This window comes from Astatotilapia calliptera, chromosome 5 (assembly GCF_964374335.1).
Source record: "Astatotilapia calliptera chromosome 5, fAstCal68.1, whole genome shotgun sequence".
Taxonomy (NCBI): Eukaryota; Metazoa; Chordata; class Actinopteri; order Cichliformes; family Cichlidae; genus Astatotilapia; species Astatotilapia calliptera.
The window spans coordinates 11,899,664-11,923,244 of NC_137426.1; the positions used below are offsets into that span (position 1 = coordinate 11,899,664).

Genomic DNA, 23,581 nt, shown 5'->3' on the forward strand with positions numbered 1-23,581 from the left:
AACTGTATGATATCACAGTTCATTGGATTTAATGCTTAGCTTAAACTAGATTCTTCCTCTTTTCAGCAGATGCATTAAATTACATGAATAAACCCCGACAAGCACCCTAACCACTAACAAAAAAACATGATTTATAAGCTATTGTTGATTTCAGTAAAGACCCTGAAAAAGTTCACTTAGAGTCTGGGTGGTTGACTCGCATGCCATAATCGCTACACATGTTCCTGTATACTATGCCAGCTACTTGGTGACGGCGTTCCATGTATGCCTTGCATGCTAGCATCTTGCACCCTGCTGTTATGTACTAGATTGTCTCAGTGACATTTTTACACTGCTTGTATTTGGGGTCTTGCCTGGTATGGCATTTAAACTTCTCTAACTGTCCTCTAGCCGCTACTTAAGATCAGAGTCTAAAAATGAATCATGAATACATACTTTGGTTAAAACAGTGTCTGCATCTGCATTTCTGATAATTTTCACTTAAATCAGAGTAAATATCATATTCTGGGGAGTTTATTTTCAGATGCGGATTTGGTAATCTAGTTATCCAGAAGCAGGGTGTGTGATCAAATCACAGACTACCATATTTGTTAGAAAATGTCAGCCAATGTGGCTTTGTGGCACAAGGAACAAGATATTTCAGGCCTGAGTGATTCTTAAATCGAATCTGTATAAGCTGTTCTGAGTTTTTTGTTTTTTCTCTTTATAGAACAATTTTCAAATAAATTAATGGGTATTATTTTCAAATAATATTCATCAAATTATCCAAGCAGCAAAGAATAACAGCACACAACACACAACAGATTTTATAAATACAGGAAAACTCTCCAGCAATCAAAATATTATTACAGAAGAATTCGAGAAGTTTATTCTATATTAATAGACCAAGCTTAACGATATCATATTTGGTCCAAGTAAAGTTATCAACAGTAAGTTATTAAATATAATCAGGCAAGTCACAGACACCTAAACTTCTTCGCTCTACCTCCACACGGGTCCTTTAAGCTAACGCTAATGCTAGTTAGCTACGTACGCAGTCGGTTGATGAAACGGAGATGATACCGGTGGTTTATTTTTGCTGAGAATGAGCTCAAAACATGTCAGGTTTGTTTTATAATAATTTATAGTTGGATTGTAATACAGGTGGCCACCTTTACAGACTCTGGTTTTTCTCGATAGCGGAAGCAAGCGTTTGTTTTCCAAGCTAACTTAGCTGGTTAGCCTCAGGTGCATGCTGTTGTTAATGCAGTCCTCCGTTCACAGCTAGCGCTACACGGGGGCCTGTCCCATTACTTACAGGGTGTCTACACCAAGACTCAAATATTGTCTTTTTTGGTACAAACAAATCGGACTTTTTCATTTTTTTAATGATTGTTTAAAAAGCAGCTTTTAGCTAACGAACGTTACCGCCCACTGCAATGTGTTTTCGCGGAACAGGTTAGCCGGATAAATCCATTTAATTACACTCTAATAAAAACAACTCGCTGCACGTACAGTGTATCAAAAGCAAGAATATTTAGCCATGTTGTGGTCTACGCTTTTTCTCCCAGATTTGTCTGGCAACGTTAAATTGGTCCATTATTGTTTTTCAAATAGTCTGATTTGCCCTTTCTAGACTCTAGAGAAGTCTTACCCGGAGAGGATCACTGTATGAAAACTAAATTTCCTCTATTAACACGAAGGCTAACTAGGTAGCAAAGCGTAAGAGCTGCCCTTGAATTGAACGAATGTTAATCAAAGCAGCAGGCATTTAAGCAGAGGGTTAACAGCAGCGACATTCATAACGTCGTAGGTATATTTTAAAGTTAGGTGGTCATGTGGCAGTCGGAGAGCGAGCAGCTGTCCCTGACAGTCAGCTAGTGGCAGCTGGTTTAGTTATTGAAAGAAAGCAGCCACTGTCGTGTTAAACCCAGCGCACGTTGATTATTTTTTTTCCACATTAAATAAGGCGAAGTAAGTTTTGTTAATGTGCTTGGAGGCCTAAAGATAACCACGCAGGTAGTTAACATTAGCCGAGCAGCTGATCTCGGTGTGTTAGGCCCTTTAAGGAAGTTGGCACACTAATAGTTGAGTAAATGTTTACTTTCGGGAGGCTTTAACAAGTACTGGGTCACTGATTAGGATTTTGAGTGAGGCAAGTCTCACTCCTCACATTCGTGCTACACTTACCTGCCTGGTGTTTTGCACCCCAGTTTGCATGTTAGCTGTTTTGAATGTTATGTTTTTCTAATTTAACTTTAACTTGTGTCTTGGAGTGTTTGTGTACCCACGTTTAATATTTGCCAAACATGCAGTCATGTGAATATTACTAAAGAAGTGGTTCTAATAATATTACCATTCAAGAGCTGGCTTGAAGAGGAGGTGAGAAGGAAACTCAACTGTTGTCATGTTTTATGTAGGGGAAAACACTTTATTTTTCTTCATATCTCCTGAATTATTTATTGACACAAAACAACAAATAGTTCCAAAACAGCATCTATAAAAAGTGTGAATTAAATAAAACTTTTTTTCTTTTTACATTTATTTGAAAATAAAAACAAAAAAGGTCCATCACAGTTATGCTGACATATAGAAAGATCAGTTTTTTTATGTGGGCTTTGACATACTGAAACCTAAAATATGTTTTTCTTTATCAAGAAGCTGAAAATAACAGGAAACGTAAGATAAACAGACTCTGACTGTATGAAGCTAGATTGTCTCGTCACTCCCCAAAAGCCCGTTTTAAAATAGAGGAAGCTCAGATAGATATGTTTGCCCAGATTATGAGTCTTCTAACTTTTCTTTTCACCGTCCTGTGCAGGGATGATCTGATGGTAACATCTGGCTGCTTTGACATCTTTCTGCATCATCCCAGCTCTGTTGGATAGAGGAACGCTCCCACATCTGCGAAGAGCTGTTGTCATCTCCACTCTGAACCTATCAGAGACCCTTCATTCATAGATCTGAAACAGAAAACATCTTCTGCCTCCTTCCAAAAAGAGACAATGTATTGCCTTCAATGGCTGCTCCCTGTGCTGCTCATCCCCAAGCCGCTGAACCCAGCTCTGTGGTTCAACCACTCCATGTTCATGGGGTTCTACCTGCTCAGCTTCCTGCTGGAGAGAAAGCCCTGCACCATCTGTGCCTTGGTCTTCCTGGCTGCCCTCTTCCTCATCTGCTACAGTTGCTGGGGCAACTGCTTCCTTTATCACTGCCAGGATGCTGCACTCCCGGATGCTGCCCACGACCCAGCCATTGTTGGGACCTAGGAGAGGAGGAGCACCAGCAGCAGCAACACCAGGAAGTGGAGGTGGGGGGAGCAGGAGTATAAGGCAATGCTGAGAAATTATTGTAGAAAGATACTGCCATGCTTAGAGTGGTGAAAATTGCTGGAGGGGAATACCAAGAGTGTTCAGCCAAAGACAAACTAAAGAAGAAGAGCTGGTCTTGGAGGGTTATGAACACTGTCTTTTCTTTTTTCTTTCTTAATGCTGTAAAGAAGAATTTGAGGAATGGGAAAGGGTGCCAGAGGTCACATTATGTGTCCTATTATCTAACAGGTAGCAAAGGCGAGGGATCCAAACTTGAAATGAAAAGGGAAGGACATGCATGAACTTGACTTGATGCTGAGGGAAAAAGAATTTCACATTGACCAACTTTCATTCCAGCACATGAATGAAAAATTAAAAAAAAGTATACAGTATAAACTACATGTGACATTAACTTAAAGTCACAGGGGTGGGTGCTTTGCATTATGCTAACTTGTCTGTTCCTTGTGTCTTAGCTACTGCCAAACGGAGGATGGGAGAGAAAGCTGCTCAAAACCTCTGAGGTTTTTATAGTGGGATGGAAAATCCTCCATGGTGGCAGAGGAGGAAAGGTTTCTGGGTGAAGGGAAGTGAGAGGATGCAAGGAAACGTAAACTAGCATAACGAAAATCCCTCTCCAGTTCAGTGTTCCGATTTAAGAGATTTCACTTTCTCCCCAAACCCGATCGCTCATCTTTTTAAACTGAAAATACTTTGCTCCTTAAAACTGCCAAAATCACTTAACCCCTCTGAAAACTGCTATGGCAGCCACGATCACTTGCTCAACAAACTTTATACGCCAGGTAGTGTTAAACTGTAGTCAAAAACAAGAGCGTCACACCCCTGACAGCCCTGGATGGCCAAACTCTGTCGCCACTTTGGCTCTGCACACGTAATGCTCCACAAGGCGAGTACACAGACACTGGACAATCAGTAACTACGCTGTGAATATGTCCCCCCTTTGCCGCACTTCTACTCAAACACACCTCAAACAGGTGAACTAGAGCTGAGGACCTACGATGTTATTACCCGCTGTGCTCTACAGCTGCTCCTCATCGTCCTGCCTCAGTGTGACCTTCCCTACTGCCATCTGATCTTTTTTGTTTCTGTTCTTTTTCTTTTGCAGTTTGCATGAGTTGCTCTAAGTTTTTTTTTTTTTTTTTTTTTTTTTTTTCCCCCCCCCAAGCGTCAAGGTGACACCCAAATTTTTAATAAGTTAAAAACGCTGAAAGTTTCCAAAGGGTAGAAAAATCTGGATGTGTAGTTGAATGAAAGTTTTCTGTAATGTGCTATGGGTGTGCATTCTTTGTGGTCATGACATGCTGATCAGTGTAAAAATGTGGCAATACACAAGGAGACACAACGGCTATGGTCAGCATTTCCAGCAACAATGAGCAATACAGAGTGCAGGCTGAAGAACTGATTTAAAAATTTCACAGGGGATTGGAGTTTCCACAGGTGTCACTGCTGTAAGTGTTAAGTTTAGCTGTCAGACACAGGCTAAGGTGTTTATACTCTGTACCTGTTGGAATGTGTGTGTGTGTGTGCGCGTGTGTGTGGCCTCCTGTGGCAGTGCTCATTGCGTTCACTGCAACATATTTGCTTTGGTTTTAATTTAAATAAAGTTTTCCCTCTTATGTGTTAAACTGTGAGGTTCTGTGTCAAACAAAAAAACGTATTTTGATTAAAAAATAAATGCAAGTAAGAGTTGTGCTTTGCATTTTGCTGTTTTTGTTTTGTTTGTTTGTTTCTGTAGGAAAATCGTGTTGCAAATAGTTTTTGCATATTTGTCACATCATTAAATGTAAGTATTAGACAAAGATGACACATTAAATATAAAGTGCAGTTTTAAAATGATTCCACGTGTCAAGAGAAAAAAAGTGATCCAGACCTATCTGTAGTTGTAATGCCAAAACTGGGCTCCAGCAGATTCCAGGGACAAATCAGATATCGCTGTCCAGGAGAGTGCAGGCTTAGGACAGCTAAAATGCTGTGCAGGGTCCTCAGACTCCTGAGCTTGAGGAACACACATGCTCCAACTCACACCGACTGAGCAGGCTACCTGTTCAGTTGCTCAGTGCAATTATTGAATCAACCAATCACATGGCAGCAAGTCAGTTAGGCATGCAGACATGCTGAAGATGAACTCCTAAGAAACTCAGCACCAGAATGGTGAAGTAATTCAGAGTTGGTGACAGGATGAGCTACATGTTGGTGATATACTGGTGTTTCCCCACTCAACCATCTTTACGGTTTTCAGAGAATGGTGCAAAGAGGCAAAAATATTTAGTCCAATCCACATCATTGATGTTGGAGAATGACCAGACCGCTTTGAGCTGAAAGGGAGACAACAGTAACTCATGTAACCACACTTACAATCAAGGTATGCAGAAGAGCATCTCTACAGCAGCAGAAGACCACACCAGGTATTAGCTATTAACAGGACCCTGAATTCACAGGGATTCATCAGAAATGGACAGAAGATTGGAAAAATGTTGCCTGTTGCAACAGGCTGCGACATTTGGATAGTAGGATCAGAATTAATAACACAGGGGTGCGGCTCCATCCTACCTTGTATCGGTAGCTCAGATTGGTAGAAGCGGAGTGATGGAATCAGGTATAATTAGTACAATTTGGCCTCTTAGTATCAACTGATCATTGATTAAACATCACAGCTTACCTGGGCGTTGTTGCTCACCATCTTCTCATGGTAGCTTCCTGCAGGAAGACTGTATTATGCTAATTGATTTTGGTCGTGGTGCACCCTGCAAATAGCCTGTTTACTAAAAACATGTGTGACCAGTGGAAGCATGGTTTCATGTTATATGGAGCACTGTTGTACACGGTTCAAACAGGTTGACTAATGATGGGAAACTAGAACTGGAAGTGGTTTTCATATGATGATAATGATGCAACTGAACTGCAAGCAAAGCAAAGGATGTGCTCCTATCCCCCAAAGCAATTAGCATCAGCTTTCACCTCCTTTTCTGTTTTCTTGCTCCTGAAAGAGCTCAGAAAGTATCGCCTGTTTACAAATCAAACACTGATGCACAATGAATTCATAATTCTTCAAAGAAACTGGAGCTCCTGTATTTTTTTCAACATTTGTGATTTAAAAATGTGAATGTTTCTCCATTGTATGCCACAAACTGGGTTTCTTTAAAAACACAATTGATTCTTGAAGATGAAAAGACATCTTCAAAGAAATCTTTTTTTTATTACATAAAAAAATATTGTTTATCATGTTTCCCAGGCCAGAGTGCAGCCTTTACATTTACAACAGCAGAGCAAGTCCAAGTTAAAGTCAGACAACATAAGTATCTTTCACAATCAGACCTACAGACCTCTGTGTTCATAAACCAGACTAAATACATGACCTACTCTCCATGACTGTACACATCAAAACTAACCAACCATTCCTTATTTGTTTTTAAATCATCTGTGGGGATGATGTAATTATTACTATTGCAGTTTTATTTTATTTGAACATATCTGCCATGCTGTATTTCTTCTAGAATTCTAGAAATGAACTTAAATTGTCACTTTTTAACTTTTTTTTTTATTGTAGAGGTTAATTTATATTATTTATATTAAATTTTTCATTTAGTGTTTGAAAAAGAGGGCGGGCAATTTTTTTTAAATATTTCATATACTTTCTCAGCACACTTTTTTCCCACTTGTGTAAATATGGTATGCACCAGAAAGTCTTAAATACATCTCAGTAACCCTTTATACACAGATGCAGTACTGCTCTTCTTTTGTGCTTGCTCCTGTTTGTTCTTGCCTGTCTCTGTCTTTTTCTTCCTCTCTGTGGGTACAGTCCACCAGATTAATCAACCTGCACACCTGAGCCTTATCCTTCCCAGCTCCTCCACTGGCTGTGATATAGTTTGGTCACTCATGTCGTGACCATGCTTCGACCACCTTTCAGTCTTGTGGTTTTTCTGTGCTTTGGGTTTGAGGTAACTCGTCTCTCCCTGTGCTTCAGGTTTTCCTGCTCAGCTGTGGTTAAATATTGATCTCAGATGCCCACACCAAGTTTTTGAACTGAATCTGTTTTTCCTGCTCCGCTGCCATCTCCAGATCGGCAAGTCTCCTCAGTTCATTCTTTAAGTGCAATAAATCTGGCTCAAAATAAACTGAAATTCAGTTTCCATGTCCTGCTGTTAGCTCTGGGTACACAGTTCAAAGAAATCACCAAAGTCTGACACACAGATGGAAAAAATGAGATGAGTTTCACGGCTGGAATCACCAATTTTAGGAACAAATAATTGCAAGTCTTAATTTTTATGCCGAGCAGAAAGTTTTCACTTTGTCTTGTGTCTTATCTTATTCAACTTACTAAAAATATATATGTATATATATTTTTTACAAATCTGCCATTCAAGGGATTGTTTGATATGACCATGGCTAAATTAACCTTTTCCGGCATCTGGGGGGGAAAATTATGGTTGCTAACAGATAAATTGAGATGATTTTAGCAAATGTCATAAATGTCAGCATGTTGCCTTGTTTGTTCACCTAGTGTGAGCACATTTATTCCTTCTGACCTTACTTCCTTTGCCCTCCTGCTTGTTTCCAAAGCTTTCTCAGCACATTGATTTTTCCTCATTCTCAACCTTTTAAAAAGCAGCTTTGAAAACATTTTGATTTCAAAGATTCAGCACCTGGAAAACTACCAAAGACCAGCAAATAACTGGTGTTCAGTCAGACTGTGAGAGTTTTGCAAAAGAGGGGGCGAGGGTATGTCATCTGTGTACAAAGATGACTTTGAAATCTTTCCCTCTTGATTGTGTAAACTCTCCTGAAGTGCAAATCATGCACCATCTGGTTGTGTGGGAGGGGGCTAAAACAAAACACACAGAATTCAAACATGGTTAAAGCGTAGCTCTGCTTCTTACTGAAAACAGTTTTTAAGATTTTGTAGGATTTTTCTTTGTTTTAGGAAGCTAAACGATTCTGCATCCTATTATCAACAAAACAACAGAAACAAACACTGTGTTCAATCCATGAAGCAGATTCTTCCAACATGATTCCTTAAAGTTGATGCAGAGTTCTCATGGCTGAAGAAAAATGTCATTTTATGCCACAACTTAAACTGCTTTGCTGTCATCATCTTTCATCCCACGGCCTCGAAAACCGCCTGGTCAGTGAGGTCCTAGGTCACTCTAACCACAGCCAAATCTATTCTGTGGCAGGCAAACGTCTCCTCGGGTCCCTCTCCAGCTCAGTATATGTGAACAGCCAGCAGAGGTCAGCAGCGGTCTCCGTTTCTGTGATGGCACAAAGGCAGCAGACCAAATATTTTCCTTCACCAACGTGAACAATTTTGTCTAAACATCCATTTTGTCAAAGAAGAATTGGATAAAAGAGAATTTGGTATCATTTAAAACATTTGTATTTGTAGTATGAAAAAAAAAAAACCCCAAACAAACATCCGTCCTTGTTGGGATTTTGATAGAAAAGTCATGCTTCTCCTGTGAAAATGAAAAGGTCCACAGGTTTGCATGTAAAAATATATAAAAAAAGGAATTATTCAGAATATAAAACCTGGAAGATTGCATTTGTTTTCAGATATATTTGATTTTTTTTCTCAATTAAGCCTTAAAAATGATTAGAAAAATGAGTAGTGTGACATAACTTGATTTGTAGACTCCTCTTGTTTAAAATTAATTCAAGACACAGCTCTCACAGGCAGGAGAGGCTGTTAATGTGGATTTCATTAATCTGCCAGGGTTTAATATTCATGTGATTTTTTTTTTTTGTTTTATTGTAGCAGATTATTACTATAAACACACACACACACACACACACACACACACACACACACACACACACACACACACACACACACACACACACACACACACACACACACACACACACGATTATGTAAAATAATATTATATTTATCCTTCATGTCCCAATAAGACAGTCATATCGACTGGTTGGTGAAATAACTCCCAGCACTAGAAAAAAGTCAGACTACAGCTGACGTCTTCTTTAAGAAAAACTCTACATATCTAACAAAAATAAATTCAAATTCTGAGTAAAACAATACAGGAGAAATAAGAAGTCATTAATCAACATCAGTGAGTGAATGATCCATCCAGGGAAAGCTGAAGTCTCCATCATGAGATCTTCCTCTGCAGTTGTTGAGGAAGATCTCGTAGCACACGCACCACAGATTCTTAAAAGAAAATTATGTTTTCCCAGAAGGTGCGACGTCCTGACAGGTTTGTAAACTTTCTCCATTTTGACATAGGCTTGGTTTTAGTCTCTTGGCCAGCATCATTACAACATTTGTGCCTATTCTTTGATCCAGATCTGTTTCCTAAAAAATCGTAATCTCAGTCTCTTGGTTCTGGTAAGCCTCATCCTGCATCTCAGTGTCTAGCTGGTCCATCCTCTGGTAGGCCTGGTATCCCTTTTTACCTGCAGACAGATTGAAAGAAAAAGTAATAAAAGAAATAAAAATACAATATAGGTATATAAAAAAAATAACCCTGTGATGAAAAGGGATAACGCTTGTACCAAAGGAGAGGACAGTTTCTCTGGCAGCACTACGCAGATCTTCATCTGTTGATCTCCATAAATCTGCTATGTGGTCCACACTCTCTGTCGCCTGACAGAAGAACACAAAACAAAAACAAACAAACAAACAAACAAACACTTATGCTAGCTGATAAAAACCAGAGAGTTCTGAAAACAGGACTTCCGAGTGTTGCTGTGACTGTGTAGAGTTGTGTTCTGCTTACCCGGAGGCATTTGAGAGCCAAACAGGAGCTCTGCTGGATTTTAATATAATTGCTTTTCAGGCTTTCTGTGTAGTAAAGCACCGCCTGAAGAAGAAAGTACACACACACACACACACACACACACACACACACACACACACACACACACACACACACACACACACACACACACACACACACACACACACACACACACACACACACGAGGTGTCACTTATGCTGCTGGATTGGCCTCATACACTGTATATAAAAGATGGCTGTGGCCACTGTAACATAACCCACTGGTTTAGTTTAGTGATGTTGCTGCCACCATGTTTTTGTTGTTGTTGTTGGGTTTTTTGGAGCCCGAAGTTACCACATCTGGAGAGGAGGGTGGAATGCTAACTTATCAGTTAATGCCAGCAAAATTATCAAGCTGCATTAATAAACTGAATGGTTGCAATACACGTAACTGTTAATTCTAACAGACTAAAAGCACTAACGATAACAGAAGCACATCTGTCTTTGTCGTACATCAAAGCAGACCATATTATATGTCAGATTACTCAATTGAAATAATTCAAAAGGCTCCAAACAGCACGTTAGATCTTCGGGAATCCAGTTGAGTGACTGGAATTAAAAGGTGGAGATGGCTACAGCTCCCACTACAAGCAACAATATCCTAACTTTAAGCCTTATCACTATGCAAATTAGACTTTTTATTAAAAAAACAACAAAAACTTTTATATGTTGCTATAAAAGGAAGAATCACTGACAAAGGCTAAAATGTTCTTTTATACCAGGCTGTAAGCATGCTTTTTTTAATGCTGTAAAGTTAGACATTTTGACATGGAAGTCAATGGGGATTGACTCATTTTTGGAACAAGCCTTAAGTTGTCATAAGAGTAACTGCAGTATAGCTTAATTTTTCAGCTCCAAGCACCACAAACTGTCGATATGACAATATTAACTACAGCAAATTAAGGTTCATGCAATGCTAGTAAAAGGGACAGTTAGGCCTGTGATAAACTAAAGCACCTTACAAGCTGTCGAGTCCAAGTCTACCCCACCTCTCACTCTCACACGTGGGATAAAGGCGCTGGTCATTTGTTTTATTGATATTCACACTGGTAGCCATAAACCAATGTTTTGGACCCCAAATCCTTCCCTAATATTAAGATGTGGATTTACATTGTAGCTGTCATATCAAAGTCCAATCAATAAAGTTCAAATCCTTCAGAAAGAATTATCCACTAAGTGTGCTATAAAAAAATTTCCTTAGAACTTATTAACCCGAGTTCCTCCAGTGGAAATGCACAGAGAGCTCCTTCACTGGCTTGCTGTAAAATACCTCATTAGTTTTAAAATTCTGCTTCTTACTTTCAAGTCTCTCCATAACCTCGCACCTCTACATCTCTCTGATTTTCTGCATGTTGCTCTTCCTTCCTGTATTGAGTTTTGATATTGTTATTATATCCATACTGTGATTTTAATATTTCATTGCTTGTAAGGTGTCTTTGAGTGTCTTGAAAGGGGCCTATAAATAAAATTTAGTATTATTATTAATCTCTGCAAAAGATGACTTGTTTTCATGTACCTTGTTCCTGAAGGCCTTGCAACCAGCAGCTCTGGAGATGCAGTTGGTGGCAGCTTTGCAGACTTTGTGGTTGGAGTCGATCTGCAGGGAGGCGAGAGTCTGCAGGGTGCATCCCAGTGGAAGTAGCTCTGTGATCTTCCGGCCCCTCAGCTTATTTAAAGCCCGCCGCCGTTTGGGGCTACTCAGGGCTGAGAGGATGTACTCTGAAATGCACCAATGAATAATAATGAACAACAAAATAATTAACAACATACCACTGAGTGAGCTGAGTGAGGGGGCTCACATCCATTTAGCAGCTTTCATTCAAATCTCATGATCTTTATGAAACGTACTTATTACTGTTGGCTGAAAAGTTTTAAAGTTCACCCTTTATGGAAACCGGTCAGGAAAAGGAGAGGAAAACGAGGACCGTTCATTTAATAATTATAATAATAATATTTTTGGTTTAACTGTTTCCTTCTCTTGGTGCTGTATTAACATTCTTACACATATTTGTGTGCACTGTCATGGTCCTGACTCTTTGTTCCAGTATTTTTGTTCCATTTCTGTTTTTTGTATTTTTGTTCTAGTTCTTGAGTAAGTTTGTCTATAGTTCTTGGTTTCTTAATTGACCAAATTAGGTTCCTTTTGTGCCCAGTCTGTCTCAGCCTCATCTCTGCATTTTGTCACCCTTTTTGTCTCCTCAGTCATGTCCTCGTCTTTGTCTGGTCTCCCTGTGTCCCGTCTCCGCGGATGTCTAGTAAACATGTCTTCAGTCCCGGTCCCTGTGTTTATCCCTTCCTGTTCCCATTATGATCTCTCTGTGTTTCATCCTTTTGTCTCCCCACTCAGTCATGTCTCTGGTCCCTGTGTCAAGTTTGCATTTCTTAGGCTGGGTCTCTGTGTGCATTACTTCCCATTTTATTTTGATAGTCCCCCATCTCGGGTGTGTGATGTTCAATTTTGGCTCCCCCGTCTCGTCAGATTCTGTTAAGCCCACTCTGCCCTCCCACTCTCTCCTCCTGTGGACATATCATCTGCCTCTCCCTTGTAGTGTGTGTAGCTTCCATTGGTCCATTTTGGCTCCCTATTCCTACCCAGCTCAGTCATTGTTTTTGTTTTTTGTTTTCTTCACCCTTTACCAGCGTTAATAAAACCGTGATTTTGAGTCATGCATCCTGGGTCCACTCTCTGCTGGCCACTGCTGGCCGGTTCACAACATGCATAATATTATCATGAAACAGAAAATGCTTGTATTTTATTTTTATTTATTTATTTATTTATTTTTATTACATACTAGAACATTGTGTAATGTTTTTGCAGCATAAAAAGTAAATGATGTTTTATCTAATCTCTCTGGCACACTTTTTGTCTTTCTTTGTCTTGTAAACTCCACCCACTGAGATTTATTTCAGGAGTTATTTGTCCCCAAATGAACCAAGCATACAAATGCTGTTGTTGTTTTAGCATTTTTTTTCTCTTCAGTGCAGTGGTATGCAAACCAAATGCAGTTTAGCATTTAAATAAACAGAAGACATCTGTATACTGTAGCGAAATCTAGCAGATTGAACAAGAGGAGGTGGAGGAATGGAAAGAGCAAAGGGGAGGCGGAAAAGTTGCTGTGTGCTCATGTTTATAGTTTGACACCAGGAACTGTGTGTTTGTTCTTGAAATTTATTGAGCCTCTACAGAGGCTTGTGTCCCCCTGAAGTAAACACAAGTACTACTTCAAACTATTGACATCCTGCATTTCCAGGCTCCTTACTCCATCTGTGACAAATGCACGCCTAACGCAGACTCAATATTTCCTCATATTTTCCTCAAACAGTCCTTTGAAGGTCTGCTTACTATTCTTCACTACTGAAGAAATATTCTCACAAGATGTAAACCTCAAAATATTTCTCATAAACAGGCGTGCAAGAGAACACACCCTGTTTGTTTGGGGTGACCATTTGGCTGTAGAGTTAACAGATGGTCCAGATGCCTTTAGTGAGCTGGAATCTCTGGAAGCTTAGAAGTATAACACCATCCCATTCCTGATACCTCCAAACACAGTCTTTGGAAATGCCTCTCATGTATAACTTCTGTATAAATACTGTAAAGTTTCAAATATAAAACTATTAAAATGGGTTCATATGGAAATGAATTTCCATGTTTAATGTCCTACGGTGTTTGGTTATAAATTATAGTTATAAATACAATGTGGCTACTACTACTATTACTCACTGTGATATATGTTTATTTCACGAAAGTTTTTTTAAACGAATAATAAGTTAAGGTAGATAATAGTGATATATTTATCTGTTGACAGCTTTGTAAATTGAAGCTTTACCTTCTTTTGAGAGGCGGGAGATGTGCTCTCCAAGCTCCTGGAAATTCCAGCGCTTCAGGTAGACTGACAGCTGGAAGAGGGTGACTCTCTCCGGGCTGCAGACTGACCGAGAGCTGGGCACCACCCGGCAGGCCGCCTGAACCTGCTGCAGGAGCTGAGAAAACACTGCAGAGGAGGTAAAACACAAAAAATTAATACATCAAGGTGGTTTTGAGTCAACATTACATTAGAGTAAACTGTTCTTTAGAATCCTGCTTTAAGTTGGCTATAAAGCCAACTTAAAGCTTTGGATATTATTGGATAAACACGCTGAAGATTGTCTGAGCTACAGTGAGACTTCATGATATAAGCTGAGAAATATGATTTTAAGTATAAGCAGGCGTCTATACTGCAGAAATGTACACAAAGTACACGAGCAGCGCAATTTCAAATTGAACAAATGTATCCAAATTGTGCTTTTCACAAGTTGTTATTTTCCTGAACATTTTTCTCACTTTCTCAAAGAGTTATGAAGTTTACTGAGATATTTCCACATGGCTTACATTTCCATTTTTTACTTTTCTGCTGTTTCACACTTTTTTTATGATCTCATGCCAAAATTATTTTCCATTTTCTCTCACCGTAACTGTTACAGTAGTTTTGTTTAGTTTTTTAAACTTTCTGGATCAGCTGCTGATCGGTTTCAGTAGATATCCACCCATCTTTTTTTTGACAAACTTTTCTTTTATTTGTGGCAATTTCCTTCATATTTTCTCAGGTCTGCAAACCTTGCCACTTTCTAGTGATTCATAATATGCAGCAGTAAAACATTAGCTGCACTTAATCTATGATGACGGCATTCCTTGCTTTTTTATAGCCACTGGATAAAAGCCTGACTTTTATTACAGTGTGGGGCACTGTGAGATAAAAATGCCATGCATTCTTTCATAAAGTGGGACACCTGATCATCCCACTCAGGAGAGTCTGTAAATACAGTCCCGATTGAAAATTTAAGACCACTTGAAAAATTGCAAAATTGCAAAATAAAAAAATAAATCAGATTTTGTATGGTTGGATCTTAACAAGGTTATAAGTAGAGCTTCAAAATGCAACAAGAAGAATGGGAGTGAGAAAAAACATCTTTTTGAGCATGCAATTTATCAAAAACAAAGCTTAAACTGAAACAGGCTGTTTTACAGCTGGTCCAAAGTTTAGGACCACACCTCCAAAACCCCCGTAAACCCACTTATGAACTCAGTAATGAGTAGCTCCACCTCTTTTGTTGATAACTTCAAAAATTAATTGCGGCATGCTTGATGCAAGTGTTTCCATGAGGTGAGTGGGAAGATTTCTCCAAGTGGTGAAGACAGCCGAAAAAAGGGCATCTACTGTCTGGAACTGTTGTCCATTTTTGGAAACTACCCATCCCCAGAGCTTCTCAATTGGATTTAGATTGGGGAACACACTGAATGGTTCAAAAGAGTGATGTTATTCTGCTATAAGAAGTCCCTTGTCCTGCAGGCATTGTGTACTCCACCATTGTCCTGTTGGAAAACCCAGTCGTTACCACACAGGCTCTCCGCAACATCCGGACATAGCCAGCGGACGTTTGACGCCCCTGCACCTCCTGAAGCTCCATTGTTCCTCTGAAGGAAAAAGCACCCCAGACCATTATGGTGGGATCTGTTTGTCATGCCAGTATCGTTGGAAACTATCAGGATGACCAAGTTTGAATTTTTTTTCTCATCACAGAATAAAACTTTCTTCCACCTTTTAATGTCCCGTGTTTGGTGCTCTCTTGCAAAGTCCAAACGGTCAGTTCTGTGGCGTTCAAGGAGACGAGACCTTTGAGGACGTTTTTTGTTTTTAAAGCCCTTCAATCTCAGATGCCGTCTGATGGTTATGGGGCTGCAGTCGGCACCAGTAACGGCATTAATTTGAGTCAAGGATCGTCCAGTGTCTTGACAGACAGCCAATTGGCTCCTCCGGCTCAGTGTTGGTGAAATTTTTCTTGGGTCATCCAATTGACTTTTTTGTGGCATAACCCTCATCTTACTGTGTCCCACCTCAGCAGTGATAGAGCACTGTGAGAGTCCCTGCTTATTCAGTTCAACAATCTGACCACGTTCAAAAAGGGAACGTTTTTTGCCTTTGCTATCAGAATGTCATGACAGTGTGACTGCCTGACAGAAAATGACGAAGCCACGGTTTGTTTTTGATTTTTACAGATTTGGCCTTTTAAAGGCGTGTGGTCCTAAACTTTTGATCAGCTGTAAAACAGCCTGTTTCAGTTTTGGCGTTGTTTCCAATAAATTGCATGCTCAAAAAAATGTTTTGTCTCACTTGTTGCATGTTGAAGCTCTACTTGAACCTTGTTAAGATCCAACCGTGCAAAATATGATTTTTTGCCATTTTTCAAGAGGTCTTAAACTTTTGATCGGGACTGGATGTCCCGTTGTCTTTTAATTAACACTCATGGTCATAGGGGCCACTGTTGAGCAAAAAAAGGGGGTGAGACTTGTTCAAGCATTTGTAGTTAAGGCGATGAGGTGCTTTTGTACCTTTCTCTGATTGGCCGGGCTGCTTGGCCTTCACCTTGTGTGTGTAACGCTTCTTCAGTGTCTTTGTGAAGCTGTCGATGTGGCAACAGAAAGGAGAGCTGTTGTCGTGCACACACTCCTCCCAGAACAACAGCAGACCCCTCGTTCTCTGGGCCTTAGGAAGGACTGAGGATAAACAAAAGGAGAATCACTGTAAGAACCTGGACAAGGTTTTTATTGAAAATGTGAAATTGATAATTATAATAAAAAAAACTCAATTTATTACTCATTTGCTTTGAAAATAATGTGAATAAAAGAATGTGCCTTGTTTCATGCATTAACGGCAGATGTGGTTCTTAGATTACAGATTTTCCACTAACTGTCTCGTGTAGAGATGTTGTCATTCTTCTCCAGCAGCAGACAGCTGATTCTGTCCAGGACCTCAGCCTGGAGAGACATTTCCTCCAGCAGCTCCCTTCTAGACGGGGTGAAGTCGGTCGTTCTTATCATCTGAGGAAGCAGAGTTCACATTTGTTTGATTTAGAAAAGTAAGTTGGAGGTTTGACATAAATGAGAGTCAGGGATTTTGTAATCCAGTACACTGGAAGAAACAGATTACGGTGTAAGTGGTTGCCATCAGACTAAACAAGCAAATGCTGTCATGGTCACGAGGATTCAGTATTTGTTTTAGTTATTATAGACGTTTTGATTTAGTTTGTTCCCTTTTTATGTTCTGTTCTGTGCCAGTCTTGTATCAGTGTTTGAGTCTGTGTTTGTCTTTCTATGTTCGCCTGTCTTGTTCAGCCCCCCCGTGTTAACCCTACTCCTCTGCGCCGATGTTTTCTTGTATCAAGTGTTACTTTCCCAGTTTTATTTTGCTACTGTCTTCAGCTGTGTTGAAGTCCCACACGTCTTTCCTCTTCTCTCATCACCTCTTGCAAATATATCACCTCAATCTTCCTTTGTTTTTTGTTGCGTCATCCCCATAGCTGTGTCCTCTAGCTCTGTTTAGCCTGTGCTTGTTTACATAAGGATTGTGGACTTTGAACTGTCTTTGGATTATTGGTTTTGACTTTTATTAATCTCTGAACTTCAAAATTAAATAATCGCTTTGAATTCAACTTCAGCCTTCACATGTCTGCATTTGGGTCTGCTAAATTATCCACTATCCACACTGCACCACATGACAAATAGTCGCTTATGAGTGAACCCCCCCATATAATAACTTGATTACTAATTCCACTTTCTATTTGCCAGTTTTCTGTGGGTCATGTTTTAGGTACTAATAAACTATGAGTATGAGACATGGTTTACTGTAACAATGTTACTGTTGATTTATGTATTTATCTAAAAACTTACTACAAAAACATGAACAGCATTGTTCGGAAGAACTTGTTAAAGAGAGCAATGTGAAATGCTTAGGGGAAGACGTTGGACCCCTTGTGTGTATCTCAGTATGAAATTTCAAGTAAAGTGAGCACGTATCTGAAAATAAAATGAAGATTCTGTACCTGCAGCAGGATGCAACAGATATCCAGGTGAGTCTCCAGAGCTTGATCAAGACCCCAGTTTCCAGAGGTCAGAGGAGTGATGACTAGCTCTTCCTCAGAAGCCGACTGGCTGCCTTGAGAGAGAATTCCATGACTCCTCAGCGTGCTCTGCTGGAAAGAACTGATGCTAATGGGAAAAGAAAGTATGCATAGATCAGGCTTTTTGCAGGTCGCTGCGGACTAAAGTTTCTGTCTCTGAACTCACCCACTGTCCTTCAGTCTCAGGCTTCCCAAACAAGAGGCGTCATCATCTCCGTTCAGGTCGTTTGACAGAAAGTCAAAGCTACCCAGCACCTCCTCAACAGCCAGAGTCTCCTCTGATGATGAGCTTCTCAGCAGTGATAGGTCGTTCTGGTAAGACATGAGGAAAGAGAAGGTTCACTCACAGCATGTGTGTTTACAGGTGTTTCTACAGTTTTTGTATAAATACAAACCTTCAGTATGGTGGCTAGATGCAGTATCTGGTGCTCCAATGCTCTCAGCTCCTTGTCAGCACAGCTCTGATCCTGTAATATTTTCTCCAGCTCTGCAATAATGGCTCCCAGTCTGAGCGCCTGGGCATGACGTTGGACCCCGCTCACAGCCAGCCTCGGAGCAGCTGCTGCAGGGGAGGTTTGTGGTGCAGCTGGGGTTTGAGAAGGTGGTGTTGGCAAGGCTGTGACAGAGTATTCCTCACAATCTGTGGAGTCCTGGGACAAAGTAGGAAAAACTGAGTTTAAAAATGAGAAGACCAGACGAAAGAGACACGAGGTGACAAAACCGAGAAGGACACGTTTTCAACAAGCTGTGACAGCGAGAGAAGAAAAGAAGAAGAAAAGAGAGAAGCTGGAAAATAACACAGACAAGCAGAAAAGAGATGACAAAAGCTGAAAAATGAAAAGGCCACATGAAATGAGATAAAACTGCAAAAAGCGACCACAAAAATGCTTCATGTCTTATTGAAGGTTGAATAAATACATTTTTTCACCTCAGTGAAAAACATGCAGTCAAGCACTTAGATGCACTCAGTTCTTTGTCTTCTTTTAAGAAAACTGGTCGAAATTTGTCTGACTCTGAAATATCTTTAACTCTAATTTGTTACAATTAGTTGCTAAAGCGAAACAGCAGTAAATCAATTGTCTTGTCTTTGCATTTAATGTTTTGTGCCTTTTCTCAGGGGTTCCCACAGTGTTCACGCCACCACTCGTGTATCATTCTTATATACAATTACAAAACACAGCAGCAGATCCAATTGTGACGAATCATCACTGAAACCGACACTGAAAGTACAGTCATTGTTAGATAGGATATATTAATAGGTTATTTTTAAAAGTGAAAACAACCCCCCTCAAGCCCACATTTAAATAGAACTCTGGAACAAGTAGAAAGCTAGGTCAAGGACATCAAAACAACAGCTACAGCTGCTTTTTTGACTTTTAATTATCGTTTACCATTGCAGTGTGAAAGTGACTGTCAGCAAAGTGTTTCTATGACCCGAGTGTGGGCTCTTTACCTGCCCAGTGACTGTGTCCTGACTTGGGGCTACGCTGTGGGTCTCAGGCTCTGCTTCTCCACATGTGTTCTTTCTCAGGATGTCTGGAGTGCTCGACCTGCATTAAAGGTAAAAACATTATTATTACTGTCCAGAAGTACTGTGCTAGTCTGTTTGTTCCTCTTCCACTGGCCAAGTTTAAGGCGTCTTTGCATCAAGCTACCGGGCTGGTACGGTCATAGTTCGTCCTCTGTTCTGACTTTCACCTGTGATTGTTAAAATGGATTTTTGCCATTCTTATGACACCAGAATAGATAACGAACAGATAAACAACAGGAAGGTTCCTGTTTTAGGCTCTTTTAGGAGTACCTCTTGTCATTGTTAATCATTGTCATTGTTAACTTTACATTTGAAGCTTTAACAAGTATTATCAATAAAGAGAGTATTGACTCAAAAAAGAAATTCATCTCAAATTGTGGGGTTTTGCATCTTTTAAAAAGCTGTTTTTTCCCCCCTTGTAAGTTAAATATTGTATCCTGTATTGTAACTTTGCTTACCACAAAGCTTTAAGCTTAGATATATCTTGTTGTTGTACTTCCTGCCTTTGCTCCGTTTCCTCCTCACCTTCTGGTTGTCTCACAATCATTATATATCATTTTTCCCTCCATCTCAGTTACATGCTGTTTCACTCCTGTAGTTGTGGCCTGTATTCCTTGAATTGCTTTTCACATGTAACCAATTCTTAGCTTCTGGGAACCAATAAAAACATATTTAAACATAGTATTCTCTTGAGTGAATCCTCACCTCTGTAAGGTCATAAGGGAGTCTGTTTTACTTTCTTCTGGTAAGGATGGACTCTCTAACACAACTCCCCATTCCTCCTTCTCCTCGTCTACCTTCTTGTCCACCCTCTTCTTTGTCTCCGACTCCTCTGTTGAGATCTCCAGGGATTCTTCCTCTCCGAGCGACAGCTGAGTCCGACTTCCTCCCAGACTGGTGTCTCGACTCGGGCTGAAAGGGTAGCTGTGAGCCCTTGAGAGACTGTGGACAGTTGACCAGAAAGCAGTCTTGACTAAAATAATTATGCTGGATAATTCCCACCACATTCAAATAAAACGGTGTAATAAAGCCAGAATGGTTGCACTAACTTCTTACGCTTATTATTTACATCTGAAATAAGGTTTTTTATTCTGTACAGCAACAATCCAAAAATGCTGTTAAACACTGCTTTATAGCTGATGAATACAAAACAGTTAATATTCCTAACACGTATTGTCTCTGTAGCCACTGTGCTCCCTTCATTTGAACCCTTTTAACTTCATACTTCATACCTCGGGGTGTATGGGCTCTGAGGACTGTGGCTTGATGCGATAGAGGTGTTTGAAGGGTTGGAGAGGTAGCTGAGCAGAGACATTCCTCCTCTGTTGGGATGACCTTTGGGCACCAGAGATGGAAGAGAACCTTCCTGATCCCGCAGCTCACGCACCATAGACTGAAAAAAGTAATAGGATAAACAGTCTGAGTGTGCTATGAATTTGAGTTATTTACATAAAAATGTAAGAAAAACTTAGGATATAGGATAAACAAATTTGGCAATATAACAAAACGGGGAATAAAAACAGAACTGAATGAAAAGGTTGATGCTGAATCCTGCTACCAGTACATGTGCTTTGCATTAATAAAACCCCTGAGTGCGTGCATGTGTGTGCACACATACGTACAATAAAGTATTTCTCAGTGAAGGAGGGGGTGCTCGGTGCCGTCCAGCTGTACACTGAACTCTTTCTGCTGGACACTGACTGCTTGTTTCCAGACAGCGGCCTCAGCTTCTCAGTGCCGTCAAATGGACTGCAGGTGTTAGCACACAGAAGGTTATACACTGCACAACAAACTGTATGATATGCACTGCATAAACATATGTTTTTATCTATTTGGTATTAAACTGGCCGTGATCATTAGCAGTCTGTTCAATGAGTTACTTTTCAGAGTTTTGCAACGTTTTATGCTGTTGTGGGCTTTTTGGTTACCTTTCCTCACATTTAGAAGCATTTCACAAAGTGAAGCGCTAACTGCTTCTGTAATTTTCATGGCCTGTTTTATTAGTGGGTGGTTTCCTCAAAAAGTGCAGTGCTTCTCAAGTTGATATGATAATATGCTAAAGCTATAATTCTGACTTGTATTTGACTAAAAACGTAATCATTAACAATCAAAAAGATGTGATAAAAAAAAAAGTGTTTTGGAGCATGAATGTTTTTTAAAATAAAAAACATTCGACTTGCTAAAAATCGTTTCTCTTCTTAATCTGAGCTTTCAGTGAATCATTTTCTTTCCATCTTTTTGTATTTGCTGAACCCATTTTGTCACATTATTACATTTTATATGCATAAGAGAAACAAAGGGAAAGCAGTGAAATGTTACTTATCTTTTAGCTTAACAGAGGTGCATAGTGGGTGTATGTGTGCGTATGGCCACAGCAGCCTTTTGTTTGTGTGTGAGTGTGTGTCTGGCAGCCTTGTACAGCTTTGTGTGATTTTTCCATCTCTCCAGGGGGAGGATCTGTGAAACGTCCTCCACCTGGCCCCTCTAAAGCCTGAAATGTGATCTGTCATGGTGCAAGGGCACAGCGGAGTGCGTCTGCGTGTGTTACTGTGTATGTGTGTGTGAGTAAAATGTTCATTCTGTATTCAATCAGCTGCTCAGCAACAGCTGGCTCAGGTTAGAGGTGCGGCAGAGACTGAGGCTGAGAATGAAGAAAACAGCAGCTACAGCTTCAGCAGGACGAGTGGATGTGAATCTGTAACATCATTTGTTGTTGCCTGCTTTGTTATATTTGATATTTTCTCTGGTTTTACATCTGTGAGCATCTGGAAAAGTAATTATTTAAAAAAAAAGTCTGAAATTAAAAAAAAGAAAGAAAGGAAGAAATTACGTTGGCTGAGAAATAAATGGAAAAAACACGACTTGTTATCCAGTAGTAAAATCTGTCATCTCTTCATTCCACCTTTCACTGAAAAAAGGAACGTTTCTGATGCGGTCGCGTGGACCAGCTGCACTTATCATTCATGTGTCTCATGGAACATGATATCTACACCAGCAGCAGGACAAAAAGTGGAGCCATGATGGAGAGGTCAGGACAAAAGTTCAGCTAAAACTTTAATATTTTTTATGCTGCAGATTAAAATTCCTCAATCTGTCATCCAATTATTCTCATTTCCTTTTTGGAATTTTGGTTATTCCCACTTCACCCTTTATCACAGCAGAGGAAATACCAGCATTTCAGAGTTGTCATCATCGTCATCACCTCATCGGTTAGTTTCAAATCAGATCTTTATCTTGTTTTCATGTGTGTGTGTAAGAAGTCTGCGTTCGTACTTCCAGGTCACTTCCAGCTGCAGTTTGATGGTTCCCAACTCCGTGATGTCCACCAACATCACCTGAGGCCTTGCCACAAAGAAGTCTGCGCTTGCACACGTTACCATGCCAACCAGCAGCCAGCTCAAACCCTTTGCTTCCGTCACCTAAAACAAAGGATGCCACTAGTTAAAGATACAGGGAGTGCAGAATTATTAGGCAAATGAGTATTTTGTCCACATCATCCATGACATGCATGTTGTCTTACTCCAAGCTGTATAGGCTCGAAAGCCTACTACCAATTAAGCATATTAGGTGATGTGCATCTCTGTAATGAGAAGGGGTGTGGTCTAATGACATCAACACCCTATATCAGGTGTGCATAATTATTAGGCAACTTCCTTTCCTTTGGCAAAATGGGTCAAAAGAAGGACTTGACAGGCTCAGAAAAGTCAAAAATAGTGAGATATCTTGCAGAGGGATGCAGCAGTCTCAAAATTGCAAAGCTTCTGAAGCGTGATCATCGAACAATCAAGCGTTTCTTTCAAAATAGTCAACGGGGTCACAAGAAGCGTGTGGAAAAACCAAGGCGCAAAATAACTGCCCATGAACTGAGAAAAGTCAAGCGTGCAGCTGCCAAGATGCCACTTGCCACCAGTTTGGCCATATTTCAGAGCTGCAACATCACTGGAGTGCCCAAAAGCACAAGGTGTGCAATACTCAGAGACATGGCCAAGGTAAGAAAGGCTGAAAGACGA

General features: G+C 40.1%; 1 protein-coding gene and 1 non-coding gene across 6 annotated transcripts in view; one reads left to right on the plus strand and one right to left on the minus strand.

Annotated features, from left to right (window-relative positions):
* Positions 1–966: 966 nt before the first annotated feature.
* On the plus strand, positions 967–4,992 carry LOC113022161 (bladder cancer associated protein). Its single transcript, XR_013908988.1, has 2 exons — positions 967–1,104; positions 2,801–4,992. It is a non-coding gene; the product is annotated as a bladder cancer associated protein (transcript).
* Positions 4,993–9,076: 4,084 nt separating this feature from the next.
* ripor3 (RIPOR family member 3) overlaps positions 9,077–23,581 on the minus strand; it is a 56,241-nt gene continuing 41,736 nt past the window's right edge. For 4 of the 5 annotated variants that reach the window (XM_080301198.1, XM_080301197.1, XM_080301199.1 and 1 more), the window contains 14 exons: positions 22,845–22,990; positions 21,194–21,320; positions 20,804–20,964; positions 20,277–20,513; positions 19,494–19,590; positions 18,436–18,690; positions 18,207–18,352; positions 17,963–18,128; positions 16,832–16,961; positions 16,473–16,637; positions 13,933–14,097; positions 11,622–11,824; positions 10,046–10,129; positions 9,077–9,912 (listed from right to left, as the gene is read on the minus strand). In XM_080301198.1, coding sequence (XP_080157324.1) covers positions 9,622–9,912; positions 10,046–10,129; positions 11,622–11,824; positions 13,933–14,097; positions 16,473–16,637; positions 16,832–16,961; positions 17,963–18,128; positions 18,207–18,352; positions 18,436–18,690; positions 19,494–19,590; positions 20,277–20,513; positions 20,804–20,964; positions 21,194–21,320; positions 22,845–22,990 — 2,373 coding nt within the window. In that variant the 3' untranslated portion in view covers positions 9,077–9,621. The remainder of the gene's footprint in view (positions 9,913–10,045; positions 10,130–11,621; positions 11,825–13,932; positions 14,098–16,472; positions 16,638–16,831; positions 16,962–17,962; positions 18,129–18,206; positions 18,353–18,435; positions 18,691–19,493; positions 19,591–20,276; positions 20,514–20,803; positions 20,965–21,193; positions 21,321–22,844; positions 22,991–23,581) is intronic. The other variant, XM_026167267.2, reaches the window with a different exon arrangement.